This window comes from Alexandromys fortis, unplaced genomic scaffold (genome assembly GCF_014885135.2).
Source record: "Alexandromys fortis isolate MF-2015 unplaced genomic scaffold, M_Fortis_MF-2015_v1.1 scaffold_123, whole genome shotgun sequence".
In the NCBI taxonomy this organism is placed as follows: Eukaryota; Metazoa; Chordata; class Mammalia; order Rodentia; family Cricetidae; genus Alexandromys; species Alexandromys fortis.
The window spans coordinates 1,161,066-1,184,706 of record NW_026068003.1 but is presented as its reverse complement, the minus strand read 5'-3'; the positions used below and the strand labels follow the sequence as shown (position 1 = coordinate 1,184,706).

General features: G+C 42.6%; 1 protein-coding gene across 5 annotated transcripts in view; it reads right to left on the bottom strand.

Moving 5' to 3' along the window:
* Positions 1-23,641, bottom strand: part of Pxk (PX domain containing serine/threonine kinase like) — a 72,323-nt gene that overhangs the window by 11,863 nt on the left and 36,819 nt on the right. For all 5 annotated transcript variants that reach the window (XM_050161132.1, XM_050161133.1, XM_050161134.1 and 2 more), the window contains exons 5-16: positions 17,235-17,312; positions 16,719-16,792; positions 15,923-15,997; positions 15,250-15,354; positions 13,914-14,015; positions 11,121-11,282; positions 10,680-10,797; positions 9,465-9,543; positions 7,660-7,708; positions 3,564-3,641; positions 3,028-3,114; positions 1,543-1,609 (exon numbers count right to left, since the gene is read on the bottom strand). In XM_050161132.1, the coding sequence (XP_050017089.1) occupies positions 1,543-1,609; positions 3,028-3,114; positions 3,564-3,641; positions 7,660-7,708; positions 9,465-9,543; positions 10,680-10,797; positions 11,121-11,282; positions 13,914-14,015; positions 15,250-15,354; positions 15,923-15,997; positions 16,719-16,792; positions 17,235-17,312 (1,074 nt within the window). The remainder of the gene's footprint in view (positions 1-1,542; positions 1,610-3,027; positions 3,115-3,563; positions 3,642-7,659; positions 7,709-9,464; positions 9,544-10,679; positions 10,798-11,120; positions 11,283-13,913; positions 14,016-15,249; positions 15,355-15,922; positions 15,998-16,718; positions 16,793-17,234; positions 17,313-23,641) is intronic.

Genomic DNA, 23,641 nt, shown 5'->3' with positions numbered 1-23,641 from the left:
GTGAGTCTAGTCAGGCTGGTAACTAGCCTTTACATTTCCATCAATAACCAGTACCTGGCTTTCCTAAACTCCTGAGGTGTCTTGGCTATGATTTTTGTTTTTATTTATTTCTTTGGTTTTTCAAAACAGTTTCTCTGTGTAGCTCTGGCTGTCCTGGAACTCACTCTGTAGGCCAGGCTGGCTTCAAACAGAGATCTGCCAGCTTCTGCCTCCCAAGTGCTGGGATTAAAGGCATGCCCGGCTAAGATTTTTGTTTTTTAAGACAGGTTTTGTGTGTCTTTTAGATTGACGTCGAACTTGCTATGTAGCTGAGGATAACCCTAAACCCTCTCTTGGAATTCTTTGGTGTCCACTCTGTGACATGTGCATGTAGAAGAGTGCAGGCATAATCTTGGGAAGGGGGCAGGTATAGGATTTCTCTGGTTTACAAAGAACTAGATGAACAGAATCACTAGTGTATAGACATGCTGGTTGGATATGTCTCTCCCCCTACCTCTAAAAATCCGTCCTATAACTATGGAGCAAGTAAATTTCCAAATATGAAGTTATGTGCCAGTCATAGCAGCTTCCGTCCCCAAGCATGTTGGTCCTCACTGGGACCTCCTCTTTTCCTTCTAGAAGTCTGTGATAGTGTCATGATTCTCGTCCTATTTCTAGTGTCCTAGGATTCGCATTCCAATCTTTCAATTTCCAGCTCTACACACATCTCTGGCATTCTTCAGCTGAGGATAATCTAGCCTTCAAGATACATCTTGATTCTCTTGCATGCCTCTCAGTATCTCCTCTAGTGTAAGCAAACATCTTCTTATCGGAATTGACCAAGGAAAATGAGGCACGACTTGTGATTGATTGATAAATCAATCCATCGATCGACTGATCCATCCATCCATCCAGTCTCAATACAGTGAAGCCAGGCTGGTCTCCAATTCATGGCCTTAAATAATCTGACTCCTGAGTAGCTAGGAATACATGCATGCCTAGCCCTTCCACTTTCAAAGCCTTCTGCTTAGTCACCTGTGCCTCCTCGCTGGTGTTAAGGAAGAGATGAATAAATGGGCTTCCTCCACACCTGACGCTGACAGTGGAGCTTTCAATGCTCACCCTTGGCTCTCTGGCTTCTCAAACACTCTCCTCTTTGCATATTCAGCTCCTCCCTTCTGTATGGGTCCTTTATCTTCTTAGAGTATAATCAGCTAAACTTCACTTTCCCCTTCCCATGCCTCACCCCCAGGGGTGAAACTGAGGAGTTATTGAAAACTCCCTTCTTTTCCTCCAACCACAAGGGTTCCAGAGCAGAAGGCAAGATTGAGGTGAATTTCCATGTACAAAGAAGGGCCTGTTTTTCTTCCACATCAAATGCTCCTATGTCTGACCGACTGAGTTTGGTGCAGAGGTGGGAGTGTGAGCGTTGTCACAGTCTTCACTGGGGGCAGAGTTCTAATCTGCGAACTCATCACTGCTGCTCAGTCAAATCTCCACACCACCTACAGAGTCCTGACCTGCACCTCTGCATGCCGGGCTCTAGCCACCTAGACCAGTTACCTGAGTTATTGGAGTTGTGCTTCACTGGCTGTTCTTCACTGTTCTCAACAGCAGATCGTTTCGATTTCTTTAAAAATAAAAGAAAGGTGGGTGGTAAGCAAAGAAAAGGCACACTTTAGTCGAGACTTAAAAAAATTTCAGATATACAGTTTAACCAGCTACAAAAAACGGTATACTCAGCTTCTAACTTAATGAAGTGAAGAAGCCACAGGTCAAAATGGAAAATAAAACCATAATGCTGACTTAACTCCCCAAGCTGACCATTTCCTCCAGTTACTTTTTGCCATAATTGGCCTAGCAAACCAGGAAACTATATGGCCCATTATACACCCTGCTCCCCCCAGTGTGTGTGTGTGTGTGTGTGTGTGTGTGTGTGTGTGTGTTAAGCTCCGAACTAGTCATCTGGAAGTGCTTTTAACTTTCAAGGGGATATAATACAAAATTTGTCATTAAGTGTACACCATTAGCTTTAGAATTTTCTTCACATACAGTCAAGAACTTAAAAAGAGAACACAGGTACTGTGGGATAATGCTTTTGTACACTGTAAAGATTTGTCATTCATATTGGTTTAATAAAATGCTAAATGGCCAGTAGCCAGGCAGGAAGTATAGGTTGAGGCAACCAGACTAGGAGAATTCTGGGAAGAGGAAATGCAGAGACGCAGTCACCAGCCATACACGAAGAAGCAAGATGAGAATGCCTCAGTGAGAAGAGGTACCAAGCCACATGGATAAACACAGACAAGAATTAAAGGTTAATTTAAGATGTAAGAGCTAGCTAGGAATACGCCTAAGCCATTGGCCAAACAGTACTGTAATTAATATAGTTTCTGTGTGATTAGACAGGTCTGGGTGACTGGGAAACAAAAGTACAGTCTCCATTTACATAATGGTGCCCAATGTAGGGCAAAAATTTCCATGTAAAGTCTAAAAAAGCTTAAAAAAAAGGATTCTAGACATACAAAATCAGAGTCAAACACAGACTCTTCAATAGCTGTTGGCTAGCAGTGAACGGAGGCACAGCTCTTTTAAGAAAGGCTTTCTGACTCAGCGTTAAAGGCAAAAATCTCACAGCTCTTTCAATATTGCTTAGCAGATTAAAGACTCATGTGCTCAAAAAAAATAGAGATATACAATAAAAACAGATTCAGACAGAAAACAAACCTCTAAACGGTTTACAATGTACTTAAAATACACATAAGTATAAAGAAAAAGATTTTAAAAATCCTTAAAAAAATAAAATAATTGGATATGATGGGGCTCTCCTTTAATCTCAGAATTTGGGAGGCAAAGGCAGGCAAATCTGAGTTCAAAGTCAGCCTGGTCTACAAAATAAGTTCCAGAACAGCCAAAGACACACACACACAAAACAAACAAACAAACAAAAACCCTGTCTCAAAAAAAACAAAAATTAAAAAAAAAAAAGCCACACAAAAATAAAGAATAAGTGCAATTTCCACTTACACACAGGGACAACAGGCTTACCTTTCGAGCTAGGATCTTTCTCCTTTTCCTTTCTTCCTCAGACCCGTGGTGTGACTGAGCTCTTGTTAGTCTTCGATGTTGGTGAATCTTTAAGAGATGACAATCCTCCATAAGTGTAAGGAAATCCTACCCACAGCAGGATCCTAAGGAGACATCTATGTGTACGATCACATTAAACTGTTAGGATAAACAGGCCTTTCTTAGCCTGCTGTCAGTCCCGTGGCTATGTCAAGATCTATGGGAGAAGGGTGTGCTAAGTGATGATCCTTCTCACTTTCCTGTTCCTTCTACCCTCACTCTACAGAGTGCTGCCAACCACTCCACCCAGGAAACCGTACCATGTGTGTGTCCCTGTTTCTCACAGACTGAGGGCTGGACTGTAAGATATGGTACTCTGCATTACAGCACCTAGCCCAAAATCTGGTTGAGAGCAACTATGCACACAATGTTTACCAAGTAAAGAGTCAACGCCAATCACTGTGAACCTCATGGCAGGGAATAGGGACACTAATATTGAAGAACTATTGCCAGCTTACCTGCTTCTGTTCTTCGATGAGTCTCTTTTCTATACATTCTTTGGCAATTCTCAATGCCTCTTTTAATTTCGTGGGAATCTGAAAGAAGTAGTACATGAACTAATGATTGAAGTGGTTGGAGTCTCCGGAGTCCTGAACACACTCAGCAGTAGCCATGATCACATGGGATGTCCTCTAGAATAGAACCAGTTAAAACTGCACACTCCATCTACGTCACCTATATTCACCTCGACAGAACTTTCGGGCAACAAACACAAAATTAAATAAATAAACAAATTATGCATAAACACACTATGCTTCAATTAATTCAAGGGGTTCCAGAATTGCCAAAGTAATCTCAACGCAATTCAACACAGGTGCAAGACCAAAATGTAATACTTAAAACAGCAGAGCTGCTACAGCACAGGGAAGGGGCACTGTGGCACTGGGTTTGTCAATGCTTTCTTTCTTCCTCCTCCTCCAGACAGGGCTTCTCTGTGTAGCCCTGGCTGTTCTGGAACTTACTCAGTAGAGCAGACTGGCCTCAAACTCACAGATCCATCTGCCTCTGCCTCCCGAGTGCTGGGATTAAAGGCATGTGCCACCACCACCAGGCTATTATTTTCTTTTTACTCAAAAAATTAATTTACTTATTCATTTGTCTGTCTTTGTTTTGGGGAGAGCATCTCTGGGAGTTGTTCAGACTGGCCTTGAACCTGCTGCAGCTTCCTCAGCTGCTATGTTTGCCACCACCCATCTCCAGGACACTCTCTCTCTCTCTCTCTCTCTCTCTCTCTCTCTCTCTCTCTCTCTCTCTCTCTCTCTCTCTCTCTCTCTCGTTTTTTGAGACAGGGTTTCTCTATGTAACAGTCCTAGCTGTCCTGAAACTCAACTCTGTAGACCAGGTTCCTGAGTGCTGGGATTAAAGGTGTGTGCCACCACTGCCTGACTGGCCCATTTTCTTAAGGGAGGATCTTACTGTACGGGCCAGGATAGCCTGGTATTTTGCCTAATCTGGCCTTATCTAATGATTCTCTTGCCTCAGAGATTACAGGCACATACTATTCTACCCAGCTGGAAAGGATTTCTTGGATATGATACCAACAACATAGGCAATAAAAGAAGACAGTGAGTAACTTGGACTCATCAAAATTAAAACTTGTTCAACAAAGGACACCACCAACAAAGACTTAATATCAGAAGATACAAACAACAAAAAAATGAAACCTAATTTAAAATGGGAAAAGTTTTAATGACATTTCTTCAAAGAAAAAATATAAATGATAAAAAAAATCTGCATTATCAAATGGTCTTTTCACCAGGTAAAAAAGATGTTCAATACTGAAGAAACACAAATTAAATTCACACTAAGATAGCATGTCACTTCATAACTATTATGATGGCCACTACCAAAAAAAAAACATAAATTCAGTCTGCATGGTAGCATATTCCTTTAATCCCAGCACTTGAGAAGCCAAGGTAGGAGAATTTAAGTTCCATGCTAGCCTAGGCTATAGCAAGTTTCAGGCCAACTGCTTCCAACTATTTCTGGATGAGGGTTCTGGCTTCTCTGGGGCTGTGGACTATAGGCTAGTTATCCTTTGCTTTATGTTTGATATCCACTTATGAATAAGTACATACTATATTTGTCTTTCTGTGTCTGGGTTACCTCACTCAAGATGTTTTTTTTTCCAGTTCTGTCCATTTGCTGCAAATATCAAGATGTCATTTTTTTTTGTTGTTGTTGTTTTCACTCAGTAGTATTCCATTGTGTAAATGTAACACTTTTCTTTTTGTTGAGGAGCATCTAGGTTGTTTACAGGTTCTGGCTATTACAAATAATGCTGCTATGTACATAGTAGAGTAAATGTCTTGTGGTATGAGTGTGCATCCTTTGGGTATTTGCCCAAAAGTGGTATTACTGAGTCTTGAGGTAGACTGATTCCTAATTTTCAGAGAAACCACCATACTGATTTCCACAGTGGCTGTACAAGTTTGCACTCCCACTAGTAATGGAGTAGTATTCCCCTTACTCCACATCCTCTTCAGCATAAGCTGTTGTAACTGTTTTTGATCTTGGCCCATTCTTACTGGTATAAGATGGTATCTCAGAGTTGTTTTGATTTGCATTTCTCTGACAGTTAAGGATATTGAACATTTCCTTAAGTGTTTTTTGACACTTTTAAGGATTTTTTCTGTTGAGAATTCTCTGTTTAGATCTGTATCCCATTTTTTAATTGGATTATTTGGTAATTTGATGTGTAGTTTCTTCAGTTCTTTGTATACTTTGGAGATCAGCCCTCTATCAGGTGCAGGGTTGGCGAAGATCTTTTCCCGTTCTGCAATCTGCCGCTTTGTCTTGTTGACCATGCCCTTTGCTTTACAGAAGCTTTTCAGTTTCAGAAGTTTCCATTTATTAATTGCTGCTCTCCGTGTCTGTGCTACTGGTGTTATATTTAAGAAGTGATTTCCTGTGCCGATGTGTTCAAGGGTACTTTCCACTTTCTCTTCTATAAGGTTCAGTGTGGTTAGATTTATGTGGAAGTCTCTGATCTATTTGCATTCCTCTACATGTCGAAATCCAGTTAGACCAGCATAATTTGTTAAAGATGTTTTCTTATTTCCAGTTTATATTTTTAGCTTCTTTGTCAAAAATCAGGTATTCATAGGTGTGTGGGTTAATATCAGGGTCTTCGATTCGATTCCATTGGTCCATCTGCCTGTTTTACGCCTGCAGCTTGATATTAGAGTTTGAAGTTAGGGATGGTAATGCCTCCAGAAGTTCCTTTATTGTACGGGGTTGTTTTGGCTATCCTGCGTTTTTCTGCTTTTCCATATGAAATTTAGTATTATTCTTTCAAGATCTGTGAAGAATTGTGCTGGGATTTTGATGGGCATTGCACTGAATCTATAGCTTTTTTTTTTTTTTTTTTTTGGTAAGATCAACATTTTTACTATGTTAATCCTACCTATCCATGAGCATGGGAGTTCTTTCCATTTTCTGATACCCTTTTCAATTTTGTTATTCAAAGCTCTTGGGCATACAGGTCTTTTACTTGTTTGGTTAGAGTTACCTCTAGATATAATAAGGGATTATAACTAGTTTGGCTAAACGAAAGGCTAGTGGTTAAGAGCACCTTCTGTTCTTGCATAGGACCTGTGTTTGGTCCCCAGGACTGTCATGGCAGCTCGTGGCCATTTAACTATAGCTGTAGTTTCAGGGGATCTAATGCCCTTTCCTGGCTTCTGCAGGCACCAAACGTGTGTGTAGTACATAGACAAATATGCAGACAAAACACTCATACATGTAAAAAGAGTAACAAGTCTTGGAAGGGATGTAGAGAAACTAGAACTCTGTGTACTGTCAGGATGATGATATAATCACTGTGGAAACCAATATGGAGATTTCTAAGACAAAAACGACAACTGAAGAACCATATGAGGAGGTAGAAATTTGACTGCCATCGGGGAGAGCCAGGGGTGCTGCTGCTTCCTATGCTGCAGTATACCAGCCAGTCCCACCCCCGCCCCCGCACAGAGATGGATATGGCCCTAAACATCAGATTGTTACTAGCATCCACAGAGCAGTGTGAGGCCTGACTCTGGCTTTTCAGTTACAAGCCCATGATTGTCCTACCACAGATACCGCTTCTCTTGAGACTTCTTTCCAGGTTTTTCTTTAGTTTCAGATGTTTGGGTTTATATTCTATCTTCCAGATCCCACTATTTTGTTGATATTAGCCTAAATAATATTCACTTTCCACATTATTACAATGCCTAGATACGTTTTACTTTTATTTTTAGATACATGCACTATAGCTAGACATGGTGGTGTATGCCTATAACCCAGCATTAGGGAGGCAGGCATGAGAGGATTGCTGCGAGTTTCAGGCCATCCAAGTCTGCTAAAACAAACAAAACCAAAAAAAAAAAAAAAACCAAACAAACCCAAAACCAAATCAACTCCATGCATCACAAATGATCAAAACAATAACTAGCTACAGGATATTTAGATTGTTTCCCATTTTTTTATATTATTACTATTTTGTTCTTTTTAAAATTTTTCAAAGCCAATTTACTTATTCAACAAATCCAAACTTTATATAATTTGCTTTACCTTAAACTGTGGCTTTTCAGAAGTTGTTAGTAAAACATCACTGAATAATCTATAAGAAAAGAAACAAATGTGTAAGGCCCTGGGTTTAAATCTGGTAACATGAAGAAGAAAATCTTTCTTAAACCAGAAACACTCTCTGGGGCAGGTAAGAGCAGCTCAGGAGAGCTTAGTCCCTGAGCCAGCCCAGTCCAGCACTAAGTTTGTTAGTTAAGGCAAAGGCATTTATACGTCACTTGCTGTGCCCTCAAGGGTGGTATTAGGAAGGGGACCAGGTCAGTTATACTTAATACTATGAGCAATATAATGTTTGTAAAAAAAAAAAAAAATCTTCGTAAACCCCAGTTTACAAAATGTTGCAAATAATATATTTAGCAGATGTTTCTAAACAGAATTATTTTTTTTCTTGCCTCAGAAAAAGTTGTTTATTCTAGAACTTAGAATTTTGAATGGTCATGATTGGACTCTAAGAGAAAAATAATTTCCTTCTGTTTCTCAAGCAGCAGTTTCTGGATTGTATTCTTTCTTCAAAGGTGTGTTATTACAAACAGCAGCAGGAGGAACACAAACAGCTCTGATCAGAAGACTTGCTTGGGTAGTGCCCAAGTGGTTAAGGGATCTTAATTGAGAATTCTTGTTTAAAGACAGTAATTCAGCCCATGCAGAAATGGCAGTTGCCTTTCCCAGGGTACTTGAGTCTTGGCCCTCCCCTGCAGCTCATCCACTGACTTCCAGACCTCATATTTCCACTAAACATAGTGACACCTCTTCAGCTATGGTTCTCAAAGCTGAAGCCCCTGAGGTACAAAGATTTAGAAGACAAAATGTGCTTGTTGCTGGGACTGGGGACAACCAGAGACCTGGGGAAGGGAACCCAGTGCACACTCAAGTACATCAGCCTCACACTGTTCCCTAGCCAAATGCACTTTGACTAGGAGTCTGTGGGAAATGCTGCAGTTTTCAGAGTGGACCTGTTCTTTCACATAAACATGGTCACTGTGGCTGCTGGCTTGGAAACAGGTGCCGCAGCGTCACATCCACGGACAAGGGCTTGTTTCTTCTGCTCACCAGCCTGGCCTACAGCAGGCTTCTCTAACCACGTCAGAAGAAGGGATGAAGGACCTGAAGTTAGTCATATCACTTTTCCCCCCACTTTGTTGGCTGCTGTTACTACTTCCTGAATAACTTTGCTATACAACATGCTGGTGCAGACAAAGCAGGCAGAGCCAGGGAAATTTCTCAACATGCGGAAGAAGCTTGCCCAAGTCTTCCTGGAATAAGGAATGAAGCTGAGATCCATTCACAAGCTTGTCTGACTTCAGTGATACCACCCTTAGCCTCTCCATGAAGGAACAATACCTAAAGGAGGGGCTCCAGGGAGGCATCAGCTCTCTCAACTCCTCACAACTCTGTTGACAGGAGGTCTTTTGAGTATAAGACCCTTAGCACAAGGTTTGGTACATGTTAGCTAGGAGTTGAATAGCTAGTGCCCAGTGATGAAATGAACAAGCAAAAGCCCGGGAGTTACACACACACACACACACACACACACACACACACACACACACACAAATGGTGATAAAACACATATGGAAAGGACAGTGGTGTTCTAGGACAACAAGTGGACTAAGCAGAGAGACACAAGGCAAGATCATAGTATCATGCTGTATGGGACACACAATAAGCCGGTCACTTCAATCCTGCAGGGACCACCACTGAGTCTTTACCATGGTACTGGGCTCTGGGCTCAGTGGTCCAAGGTTCAGCACAGTTATCAAGATTACAACCAATGCATATGATTGACTTACGGCATCTGTAAGAGCCGGGAGACGGTAGGCATGCCATTTTTACAGGCTTCACAAGACAGCGTAGACTCCAACACGGCCACTTGAAATGAACAGATACACATTTTAGTTCCACAGAACACTCTCAAAGATCCACTTGCTGAGGAAAAGTTTGACATTTCTTTGCAACAACTGACTGCGGGCTGATCAGGACAGTGTCAAAAACTCTTCACACACAGACAGATGGCATACGTGGGAGGGATGGGAAATGCTGGCATTTTCAATGATTCAAAAGAAATGCCTCAGAAACCACATGCTGACAGAAAGCTAAGTATACTCCAAGGATAAATGGAGAAAAGCACCAAGATTGTATTCATACAATTGTTCTCTTTAGAGAAAAGCAAACATTACACAGAAGTAAAATTCTGAACTTGAGATTTTGTTGCTTGCTTGCTTGCTTTTAATGGAAACCAGCAGACAAAGTGCTGTCACTTCATCATCCGACACGATGCTACAAGCGAGGGACCAGATTACCACTCACAGGCTACTGTTCAAACTCATCAGGAGACAGTCCCAGGGTCTGTGCTCTTAAAATGCCTCATTTGGCACAGTGAAACTTGATGAAGTGATTTGCATGTCAAGCAGAGTGTTCCAAAAGCTACCTTGGGCCCTTTTTCTTTCAGCCTTGAGCTCTGAGCTGGCCACTCAGAAGACGGGAGGGTCTGAGGTGAGTTTACATCAGTCCTTATGCCTTATCTGTCCTTTGGTCTTCCTTAGTCTCCTTGGGTAAGGCTGTATCAGCTTCTTGACCCCACTTACCTGAGAATCCGGAGGCACGGATGAGCTAGCTAAGCCCTTACTTTCCAGGTCTCCAGCCACGGCTCTCAAGTTCCTTCCAAGTCCCATTCCAGTTTGGATGGGACTCTGACAAGTGCTTAGTTCCTCAAATCTGACTTCAAATTGCTTGACCCTCACTTTTGCTTCTAATTAAATCCCCAGCTGGTCATAGTTCTCTTTCCACCCTGTTGCTTCCAGAATTACAATGCAGTTTAGAGGAGGTCTGCCAAAGGCTTGAGACATATGGACAGACAGACAAGCTGTCTGAATATTTACTGATGTGTGCTCTGTCTGTGGAGGATGACAACTTCCTCTGTATCTTTCTCGGACTTTGGAAAGAGGCTAAGTAGCTCTGCAGACTACCAGGTCCCAGCAGACCCCACTCCCAAGCTCTATACTGACCCACAGCCATGGATGGTGCAGGAGGAAAGGAGTCAACAGGCACGGAGTCTGGAGGTCGTCCATAAGTCATTTCATACAGTAAATGGCCAAAGCAGTGGACGTCTATACTTTCCAATGTCTGGGGAAGAAAGAGCAGTGCCATGTTCACCTTTCAGTCATTAGCCCTCAGTGCTCCTGCCCAAGCTTCAACTGCGAAGCAAGGTGCAGGAGCAGGCCCATTCCCACTACAACTCCGAAGCCTTTTTCAAACAAGGCATTTTTCTGACTTAAGCTATAGGTCATTTTCAATCAATTCTATTCCCTTCCTTGTCCCACCCACCATTTCATCTTTGCCTCTTAAAGACCAGCAATGCTCCATGAGAGAAATGGGAACAAGGTATGCTCTAACTAAATTTCCCCTTCATGATGTATAGGGTAACCTGTTATGACTGTCACACTTACATTGATTTTCCTGAACTGTGTGAAGTAGGATCGGTAGAAGGAAGGAAGACCCAATAGGGAGTTTTCAAGATCAAGCAGCCGGCAAGTGTTGCCGTCCATCATCACATTCGCTGCATGGAGGTGGCCATAAGGGAATCCCTTGTCGTGGAGAAACTTTAGTACCTATTAAAAAATATGTGCACACTGAATTGGTCCCAATTCATGCCCATATAACACAGGTTAAATTCATGTTTTAAATATTTTGGGGGGAAACTGGGTGGTGGTGGTGCACACCTTTAATCCCAGCCCTCAGGAGGCAGAGGCAGGAGGACCTCTGAGTTCAAGGTCAGCCTGGTCTACAAAGTAAGTTCCAGGACAGGGTGGTTAGAGAAACTCTATCTCACAAAACCAAAACCCAACTCCCCCCTCCCCTCACCCCCTAAAAAAAAAAAAAAGATGGGGGAACAAGATGGCTCAGGGTAGAAGGTAATCACTGAATCTCACAAACTGAGGTCAATCCTTGGGGCAGACATACAGGAAAGAGAGAACTGACTCCCAGATTGTCCTCTGACCTCCACACATAAACAAACAAGTAAACAAATATAAAAAGGAAACCATTTCAGCTGGGCACATAGCTCAGTAGCATTTTCTCACCAGGCAGAAGGCTAAGAGTTAACCCCTCAGCAAAAGTTAAAATGCCACCTCCATCCTTTCTTTGGAAAAAGGAGTGATACAGAGTACCTCCCGGCTGTGAGACTGTCGGATACAACACCAAATTCCCTCCTTTCCCAAATGAAGAGAATTAGCTTGGAGGGAACAAGCTGATAGTGAAAGGCTCTGCTTTGGGAACTTCCTGGTGCCAGCAGGCCAGCTCTTTTTCTGAGAGAGTCCCCATTCCACCTGCATGGACTCATAAAGCTATGGCACCAGTGTCTCCGCCAATCACTTAGGGAAAGGGGTTAAGCTGAGAACATCTCAGGTTCAATATCTACTTGGGACATATTTGGTAATAAAAATACAAAGTAGGTTTCTGGCCTCTCCAAAAGGAGCAAACTTTTCAGCTTCAACTTAGAGAAACAGTGACTCCCTCAGCAACAGCTGTGCATATGCCCCCACAAGGACCTGAGGAACTGAGCAGTGGTGGGGAGGGGGTGCCCAGCAATCCAGAAAAGACAGAAGGAGACACGGAAACACCTCTTTCCAGCTGCTGGCTTTAAAAATCTCATCCTTAAAAAAAAGCATTAATTATTCTTGCCACCGGGCAGGGCAGTGGTGTAGTATTCCTTTAAGCCCAGCACTCAGGAGGCAGAGGCAGGTGAATTTCTTGAGTTTGAAGCTAGCATGGTTTACAGAGCAAGTTCTAGGATAGCCAAGGCCACACAGACAAACCTTGCCTTGAAAAATAAATAAATAAATAAATCTCATTCTTTTTAAAACTTGTAATGCATAAAATATATTGCTAGCAGCACATATATGTAAATTTATAGTTAAATATATATAACATGGAAAAGGGGCTGGGAAAATGGCTCAGTGGATTAAAGTGCCTGTACATAGCAAGAAGACCTAATTTTGGATCTCCAGCACCATGGAAGCTTGCATCTGTAACTCCAGTTCTGGGGCAGAAGGGAAAGATAAGTGGATCCCTGGAGCTTACTGGTCAACCAGCCTAGGTAACTGGTGAACTCCAGGTTCAGTGAGAAATCCTGTTTCAAAAAAATGAGGTGGACAATGACAGGAAGACGCCTGCTGTTGACCTCTGGCCTCCACATGTGTGCCCACAAAATCACATATGTACCTACCTATCTACATGGGACACAGAACTCTATCTATCTATCTATCTATCTATCTATCTATCTATCTATCTATCTATCTATCTATCTATCTATCTATCTATCTATCGAACATGGAACACAGAACTATGCTTAAATCTCCATAGATGGGTTTGCACAATCCAAGAAGCCTAGGGAATATTACATAGAGGATGACAAGGCCAAAGTTGATACTCTCTTTTCTGTCTCCTTCTCCTCCATTTCTCTCTTGGTGTTGAGGATTATTTTGTGCCTCGAAGCACTAAAACACACTGTCTAGTAGAGCTGCATCTCCATCCTGCCCAAACGGGAAAAAGCCTTTACAGTTCTGTTAAGAAGACATATGGGACCAGGCATGGTGGTGCATGTCTTTAATTCTAGCACGCCAAGGCATGTAGAACCCTGAGTTCAAAGTCAGTCTGGTTCTATACAATGTACTCCAGGCCAGCCAGAGTTACACTTTAAAAAATAAAAAAAAAACATCTTGGGCTAAATGACCCAAGTTCAGTCCATGAACTGTGAATCAAAGCTGTCCTTTGATTTTTGTCTCACACATTGCATGGCTTACTTACCCACACTCAGCCAAACTTTTAGAACTTTATAGATCTATATTACTGCTAGCATCATCTCAAATATTTGCTTGTTGGGGCAAAATAAAGCAATGCTATCAAGTTACAGATAAATAGAACAATGTCTCTGCTTTTGGATATTGCCAGGGAACTTTCCCATATGGAAATTGCCACTCCAGGGGTTGCAGAAATGAATGACTCAGCAGTTAAGATCACTTGTTGTTCTCCCAAAGACCAAAGTTCGGTTCCTCACACTGCTGTTGGATGGCTTATAACACCTGTAACTTCAGCATCAGGGGATGATATCCTCTTCCGGCTTCTACAGAGGGAGGCCTCCACACACGTGGCAGAAATACACATACAAATAAATCTTTAAAAAAAATTGTAATTTTGGATGAAACATGAGTGCAATTTAAACAAAATCAAGTATGTCTTACCTCTAATATCTGCCGTCCATATGTTTTTATTTGCTGGAGTTCCAGACCCTGGGTTTTTTTCGGGTTGCAGTACTTCTTTAGGAAGGGGTCCTTTGGTTTTGCCTTTACAAGGGAACCAAGAACACATGAGTAACAGAAGAGCCAATTTTTACCCTGGGGCTTCCTGAAAGGTAAAACTGCATGGGACTAAAGGTGCCAGGGCTCCAGCACACAGATGTGGGGCTTGTTGTATTATGTAATTCAATAGTCTGTCGCTGAGATACAGAAATAGGCTGACTGGGCTCTATTTCTTCTGTATCTGAGGGACATAGTTGGCCTCATCCTGGGCAATTCTCAAACTCTTGCCTACTGTTAGAATTCTCCAGGACTGCTTTTTTTCTCCCTACCCCCTCCATGAGATTTCTCTGTGCAACAGCCCTTGCTGTCCCGGGACTCAGTCTGTAGACCAGACTGGCCTCAAACTCCCTGATTTCTGCCTGGAATTCACTCAGTAGACCACCTAGCCTACAACTGCTTTTATTCTTCTTTTAAAGTACATAAAGATTTATTTACTTATTTATTTAATATATATGAGTGCTCTGAGTGTTCTATCTACATGCACACCCTATGCCAGAAAAGGGCATCAGATCCCACTACAGATGGTTGTGAGCCACCATGTGATTGCTGGGAATTGAACTCAGAACCCCAGAAGAGCAGTCAGTGCTCTTAACCTATGAGCCATCTCTCTAGCCAAAAAATGGCATCTTTTTTTAAAAAAAATTTATTTTGACATAGGGTTTCTCTGTGTATCTTTGGCTGTCCTGTCCTGAACTCTGTAGACCAGGCTGGCCTCAGACTCACAGAGATCCACCTGCCTCTGCCTCCCAAGTCCTTGGATTAACCATGTGCCACTACACTCAGCTCAACTTCTGGAATTTTATGTATCAAGTATCAGTAACAGGTTCTAAGGTACTGTGGGATGGTCTTTTTGTATGCTGTGAATATGTGTTGCTCTTATTGGTTGATAAATAAAGGGGCTTTGGCATATAGCAAGGTAGGATAGAGCCAGGTGGGAAATCCAAGCAGAGACACTGGAGAAGAAGGGGTGGAGTCTGAGAGACGTTAGCCAGCCACCAAGGTAACAAGCCATGAACCACATGGCAAATCGTAGATTAAAAAGTATGGGTTAATTTAAATATAAGAGCTAGCTAATAATAAGTCTGAGCCATCAGCCAAGCACTTATAAGAAATATTAATCCTGAGTGGTTATTCAGAACAGGCAGGTGGGAGAGAAACCTCCAATAACACTAAGGGACTGAAGAACTTTATAAGCATGAACTTGGTTTATAAGTAATACCTTGTAGATCAGATCCTTCAACGTTCCTTTTTCATTAAAGGTTCTAATCAGCAATGCTGAGGATTCATTAGCGGTGGCAAAGGTAACCCGATATATGTAAGGGTGCTGCCAAAACAAAAAAGAAATTCAGGTTTACATCAGGATTTATGATTCATGATCTGGTTATGTGGAGTCAAATGCCACGTTGGTGGTTTAGGTTTGTACAAAGTGACATTCCCTGAACACACACTACTTTCATGATAGTAGATGATCAACTAGCACCTTTCTCAGAGAAGAGAAAGATGGGAAGATGTGTCGTGGCAAGCTTTACATAGAGCTCTGCTTGGCTAAGCCCCTCATGTAAAGTCTCTGCTCCCCAAGGAAGGTCTCACTTTGTTGTGTGCATCCACAGAGTTAGGAGACCAGGGCAAGTGTGTCTCCACTCACAGCTTGACCACTTACTCTGCACTGCTGTCTGGGTGCCAAGGCAGGGAGCATAACAAGCCAGGATGCAAAGCACACTGCTCATGCTTTTCTCTAGTTGTTATGCTCACTTCTGGTCTGAACTAAAAGTCACTGTACCTTTCCATTCTCTTGAGCCTACAGGGCATTTCCAGCTCTTCTACCCACGTACACTCTCAAAACAACACTGACTCTGATTAGCAATGAGGACAGCAGGAGGACTTGTACTTACCACACAGGAAGGCAAAAGTTTGATTATACACTGAAAATCTTTATCTGTCAAGTACTTGTCTGGGCCAAGATCAGCCTGGAAATACAAGAAGAAATATCAGAGTATCACTTTTGTTTCTCCCCAAAAAGAAAAAAAAAATCCTTATGTCCTTCTTCCTAATTTTATTTGCCCAAATTCTTAATTATAAATCAAAGATGGAAACCATATCAAGTCTGCTGCTTCCAGGCCTTTTCTGGAAAGGTAGTATGTGCATATATGAACACCAGGGTATGACTGAAACTGCATCCAGTCCCATACCAAATGTGTCACTAGAACTGCCATAGAGAAAACAATGAGGTAATGCTCAATAGCTTTCTTTGCAGCTCATTCCAAAACTGTCAGTCCTAATATCAGGTTGCTCCTATAACCTTCTGAACATCTGATACTTGACCAAATGTATAGCCGCGGGATTTGAACAACCTTCCATGATGTGGGACTGAGAAAGTCCTTACATTACCATGTGTGAGCACAGTACAGTTCTGAGGGTCTTTTTTTTTTTTTTTTTTTTTTATCAAAATTCTCTTCCATAGTGGGCATGCACACCTTTGATCCCAGCACTAGGGAGGCAGAGGCAGTCGGATCTCTGTGAGTTTGAGGGGAGCCTAGTCTACATAGTGAATTCCAGGGCAGTCAGGGCTACACAGTGAAACCCTATCTCAAGAAACAAAAGCAAAAACAAAAACAAAAGAAAAAAAACCTCTCTTGCATATATTATTTAAATCTGTTGGCATAAACTAAAGCAAAAGAATTAGCTTACCCAGCTCAATACCAGTCGTTCCTTTGGTTGGTTTTTAATTTTCATCAAGAAATATTTCTTCCTTATCCTCCAACCTGCCACAGAAGCAAACAGAGAGGTGCTCATAGTGTCAGCATGTTTGCAGCAGTTGATGCATAGACTAAGTAGTTAATCAAAATTACATTTAACAATTTTAGCCACAGATATGTAGGTCCCAACCACTTAACAATGTTCATATGGAAAGACTATACTACAAAAAACAATAAACAAAGAAATTACTTATGGAAAAGCTAATAAAACAGCACTTCAATCTAGACCTACTAAAAATGACCAAAGAAGAAAGAATAGAGGTTCTGAAAGTTACCAGCACCCTAGTCCTCTGACAGGGCTTTAACCAAGGTTAATAGGTATTAAAAGTTAGGGATAATACTTCAAGCAGTAGGGAGGTAGAAGGAATATGAAGCCAACAGATGTAAAGAGCTTCCCTGGGATGAACGGGCACAGTTCCATCGCAGAATGAACATGCCAGCCTCTCACCTATGTCTTTCAGTGGTTCTACCACCTCCCACTTGGGCTCTGATCGGAAGAACATGGAAACCTGTTGTAAGGCGATCTCTGTAACGATATTGTAGAAATCCATTATTAGTCAGACGTGTTAGGAAAGACCAATGGCTTCACATATTGTTCATACAAGTGAAATCCCTGTAGTGTATAGATTTCTTTAAACTAGGAAATCTAGGGTTTGGAAAGATGGCTCAGTGGTTAAGAGCACTGGCTGTTCTTCCACAGGACTCAGGTTCAATTCCCAGCACCCCCATGGCAACTTACAACTGTGTTTGTAACTCCAGTTCCAAGGGTTCTATTTTAAAAACATAACAAAAAAAAAAAATAAAAAATAAAAAAAAACCTAGGTAACCTGAAGTATGTAAACTAGCTGGCTAAACCAGGAATTTAATCAGGCCACAATGAAAGCTCAAGATTCAGAAAGTATTATAAATCACACAGAACAACATGTTCCAAGTGATATTTATCCTATCTTCATTCCTTATGGGATTACAGCTTTCACAAACAAAGAAGTGATTAGCCACAAGTAGACACTGGAATAAAAGCCAGAGTTTCAGAAAAATGTTTTCACAATAACATGGCTCAACTGTGATGTGGCACAGAGTGCCTGTTTCCTAACAGATTTTTTTATGCTCTTTTTGTTGTTCATTTATCATATAAACATTTCCCCTTTAACAGAGACAATGAAAAGAGGAAGTTCCTCCAAGTTCACTGTATTAAGAAACTATCAGAATAACTGTTTTTTACACCCCCACTTCCCGCACCCCGCCCCCATACACACACACACACACAGCATGGCTGGATAGCATTTCCTGCCAATGTGGTAAGTGAAATCACTCCGGATCCCTGAAAGTAAAGAGTAAACAGTGGAATTTCACCTCAGCCTGGCGCTAATTACATCCCAAGGAGACTGGCGAGGCTTGGACTCACCAACAATTCACTCCATATGTCCAAACAACATTCTCTCCTGGAATCCCCTAGAGCTTGGCAAACATTACCACTGCATGTTTTACAGAACATTCTGAGTGAAGAAGTTTGCAGGAGACAACAGTCAGCTGTGTGTTTACTGACTCACTATGCAAAGTGTCCTCTAAATATCCCAGAGAAATGCATGACTATGAAATGCAAAACTGGCTCTATTTACATTGTTAGATTCTATCAGATTTACATTCTATTTACATTCTTAGCTGCTCTAAAATGCCACAGGACTTTGGGAAGGGCTTGGGGCTGCTAATAAGAACATGAGTTTTTATTAGCTCTGGGCATGCTGGGCCTCTGTATAAATGTCGTCGATTCAGCATTTTTATCATTTCCAAAGAAAGCTGAAAACAAGTTAAAAAGAAAACTATTTTAAGTGAAAACATTCATATCAAATTTGAGAAAAATCAGGAAAATAATTTTCTATCTATACTAGATTGTCACTTCAAGAAACTACATAGGACAATAGTTCAAAACTAAAGGTGACTCATAAACCATCAATCAACAAGTTACTGTATGTTAGTTCCAACTATGGCGGCCAGCCTGCCTCGGCGATTAAGTCATCACCTGCCAGCAGGTGGCTTTCCACTCTCGACTGTGCAGCACACGTCTTTTAGAACGTGCCCTTCTATCACAGTCTGTTCTCTCTGCTGTCTGTCTGTCTGACTGCCTCTCTTGTGTCCCCACTCCGAGTGGGCCTTTCGCTCTTTCCCTTCTCCTTCTCACTGCCCAAGGAAATCTCTTGCACTAACTCTGCTGTTGTGCATGGCATGTCCTTTTAGTGGCACATCTTGGCAGGGCCTGCCCAAGGTACCCAACTGGCCATGTTTTGGCCTTTCAACTATGTGTCATACACAATTTTAGAAATGGAGAAATAACAGGGAACAAATAAGACGAGATAGATGTGTTCCTGATAAATTGAAGTCTGGGAGTTGGATTTTTGTTTTATACTTTACAGATCAGAGAGCTTGAGAAAGAAAATTTTCTTTTCACTGAACTGTTATTTATCATAAAAAAAAAATTCCATGGTGATTAATTCTAATGCTCTCTTCCAGAACTAAGCATCAATCCTAAACTTCTCTGCATACAAGCCCATTTGGGTTTCCCACTTCTTTTTTTTTAATATTTATTTATTTATTTATTATGTATACAATAGTCTGTCTGTGTGTGTATGCCTGCAGGCCAGAAGAGGGCACCAGACCCCATTACAGATGGTTGTGAGCCACCATGTGGTTGCTGGGAATTGAACTCAGGACCTTTGGAAGAGCAGGCAATGCTCTTAACCTCTGAGCCATCTCTCCAGCCCGGGTTTCCCACTTCTTGCCAAAGCAAAACCCAACTGCTAAAGCAAGTGTCTAGCAGTGTTTGGTTCACCAGCCACACTGAGCTCTGCCTTCCACAACCTCCTGGCCTGGCCCCAGCAGCAGCATTTCCACAAGGACCAGCTAACCCTTCAGGCTGAGCCCAAATCTAATGCTCCCCTACTCCCAAACCCTTCTCCTCCTCATACATGTCCAGGGTATCTGTCCCTCAGGGACCATGCAGGTCCTGAACTAGGAATGTTCTCTTCATTGCTGCAAACTCTAGCCGGCAGGACATCTTTTAATTTAAGTAAAGCCTAGAGCCCTTTGGAAATACTAATTCCCCCTACTCTGGGTTCTTTCTTCTTCCTGTAGTACTGGCCCCTGACTCTGATAACCTCCACTGGCCTCTCAGATGCTAATATTAGCACCGCTTCTGGGAGCCCTCCTCTATCTGCAGGCCTGGCGCACCTTCTAACCCCGCTCATTCTATAATGGAGAAATCTCTTTGCATAAGTGCTATGGGCCGTGCTGGAGACTTAGCACCTGGCACATACAATACTGCTCAATTAATATTTGATGAAGAAAGAACTAAAGATTCAATACATGGCCAATGGATGTGGAACCTCCCATTGGAACCATTAGAATGTGCAGACCCCAAAAAGAAATACATTTGCCTTCTACTTACATCTCTTTCATAATATTTATAAATTTTGCTATTTTAAAAAAAATTGTTTCTTAGCCTGGCATGGTAGCACATGCCTTTAATCCAAAATGCTGGTTGGCAGAGGCAGACAGATCTCTGAGTTTGAGGCTAGCCTGGTCTATGGAGCAAGTTCCAGAACAGATAGAGAAACCCTGTCTCGAAAAAAGATCCCCCCACCCCTCCTCAAAGAAAACGTATTGTTTCTTACCTAGGTGATAGTGGTGTACACATTTAATCCCAGCACTTGGGAGGCAGGAGCAGGTGGATCTCTGTGAGTTTGAGATCAGTCAAGCTACAGTGAATCCTTGTCTCAATACCCCACCACCACCCTCCACCCCCCCCCCCAAAAATGGGCAAAATGGCTACTCAGTTAAGTGCTAAGAAACAAAAGCTCGAGCTGGAGAGATGGCTCAGAGGTTAAGAGCACTGACTGTTCTTCCAAAGGTCCTGAGTTCAATCCCTAGCAACCATATGGTGGCTCACAACCATCTATAATGAGGTCTTCTGGCCTGCATACATAATATGGAATGCTGTATACATAATAAATAAATAAATATTTAAAAAAAAAAAAAGAAACAAAAGCTCAAGACAGAGAATGGGAAACCAAGCCCTCAGTCCATCCTACTGCCTCCTGGCTTTCAGCTTTCATAGACTCAGAGGTACCAGGTCTCCCTTTTTGTTTGTTTGTTTGTTTTTTTGAGACAGGGTTTCTCTGTGTAGCAGCCCTAGCTGTCCTGGAACTAGCTCTTGTAAGGCAGGCTGGCCTTGAGCTCACTGAGATCCACCTGCCTCCCAAATGCTGGGATCAAAGGTTTGCTTCACCACTGCCGGGCTTTCAGCTTTTGAACTTCGAGGTCCTAGCCTGATGGGCTGACTTCAGGGAATAAACACTGACTTCTCCAGCCTTACAGAGAGAAGTCCAGATCCCCAGTCTACTGCTGGGTTGCACACCCTGCACTCCCTCCAGAACATCCTGCCTCTGTCAGGAACACAGGCCTCAACTGGGACCCTCATTCCAAAGCACTAATCAAGAGATTGTCAGTTTTAGGACTAGAAGAAGGTAAGTAACTTGGTCGGTCTGTTCTTCCCTTCTCCAGCCTCTTCTAAGGGTACATGTATGTTTTTACCCTTAGACTTGGTCATTAGATAAAGGCCCATTAATTACCGACTGGGCAGGTTGCTATCTTTGGAAGGACAGGCGACAGCTGCTGATGTCTTAGGAGATCTGGCTGCCCATCCCTGGAACTCAGGTTGGCAATACAGTCCCTTACAAACAAGGGTTCCAGTCAGTGTGTTCCAGACAAGGAAAAGTGGCTATGCTGATTTGGGTCACCACTCCAATAGAGATTTCAAATGTTGCTGAAGAGGGGCAGTAAACAGATAATTTGGAAGCTGAAAAGAAGCAAAGGCATCAGCCACATTTCAAGGGAGATTTGATCTTGCTTAAAGAAGTACAAAATGTTATGTGAGGGTGAGCAGAGAACCAGAAGGAACCAGAGGCCATTCTACAAATTTCAGGAATGGGTTGCCAAAGCTGGCAAGAGGGAGTAACCTGTGTTTCCTTCTGCGGCAGCAGGAAAACCAACTTAGCAGCAAGGCAAATTCTCAGAATTCAGTCCTCTAACAGGGGCTCTATACTCTGGCGCATTTGGATTCGGGGAGGGAGTTCCTCGTGGCCTTCTTAGACTCTGGTCACCCTAACCTTCAGCTCTGCTGTGGGGGACAGGAAGGAGGAAAGACAGTACCACCTAGGGGAAGAATGGGAGAGGGTGAGGACAAGAGTCAGTCAGCAGACAGTCAGAGAGTGGGCCATAACTAGTTAATAAAGGTGGCAAAGTTCTACCTTCCTCACAGGCCTTAACAGAGAACAAAGCTTAATAGGTCCTTCAGCATGTGGACAGGTCAGACAAGTTCTAGGTGGGATCTGGACTTGCTTCTATCAAAGCTGTGGACCTATAACACTCCTCATCTTTGTTCAAACTGATCAACTCTGAATTAGGGATGGTGACTCCTTAAAAACTCTTAAAAGCCCTCACCCTCGAGGAAAGACAGCTTTAGCTCAGCTGTGCAGAGGGTTTTCTCTCTGTGGCCTTCCTTCCCTCACCTGATGACTCACTTTGCTGTGTTTAAGATTTTTGCTATTGCTCCATGCTTCACTCTGGATTTTTTCAGCCTTTTAGTTCTTTAACTGGCAGAGAAAACAAACCTGATCAAGATCCCTAGATGGTAACAGAAGGAAAACAGATAAACTTCTAGAAGCCAAATAACATTTTAACTTGGAAAACTCTGATAGGACAAGAGCCAAACAAATGTGCAGGGCCTAAGTAAGCCCTGCCTCTTTAAGATCTTAGCTCCCTCATCTATGAGGCAGCTGGGACCCAGGAGAAGAATCATCCAGTAAAATCCTTGCTGTGTATGCACACATGACAACCTGGAGTCTGAGTTCAAGCACCCATGTGAAAACTCGGATGCATTGGTCAGCACTGAATCCTGTTGCTGCCGAGGCAGAAGAGATAGGATTGGTGCTCTGGCCGGCCACCCTGGGAAATGACAAGTTTCAGGCTCAGTGAGAGACCCTGTCGTAAACAAAAAGAATAAAGTGGGGAGTGAAAGATATCTGACATCAATTTCTGGCCTCCACGTGCACACATCCATTTGTACACACGTACGCAAGCACACATGTGCACATGCTGCGTGTATACACATATACATACATGCAGACACATGGTTAGTTTTGAGACAACAGCTCTAAGATGCCTTCTGTGTCCACCCCATGTGCATCATCACTCTCTGGTCCAAGCTCTTTGAATACAAGAAATACACTGCTTCATGCCTGTCCTGGCACATGGTGTGGCATGTCACTGATGATGCTGAATGGATGTAATCGCTACCTGCCCACTACAGCTTGACACATGCCCTTATCAGAGCATCAGCAGACACTGTCAGGGGAGAAGGCTGACAAATGTGAAGAGAGCTGAGTTGATTCATTAAAGATGACCTGTTGGGGGGGGGGGGGCTAGAGAAATGGCTCAGTGGTTAAGAGCACTGGCTGCTCTTCCAGAGGCCCTGAGTTTAACTCCCAGCAACCACACAGTGCTTCACAACCAAAAACCTCAACAAGGCTCATCACACTGCAATGCATATGCAAATCACCTGACAACTTTTAAAGTCAGTTCCTGATCCAGCAGGTCTGGGAAGGGCCTCAATTCTGTTCATTAGACAAGTTCTTATGATGCCAACTACACCTGGTGAGAGAGCCTAGAGAACCTCGCTGTGAGCAGTGAGCTCACACTCAGCTGCATAGCAGGTCGGGAGCCTCACAGACTCCACAGACTGGCATGCACATAGACTGAACACTGACTGGGAAGGTTTGGTGCCCAAAGAGAAATAGGCTT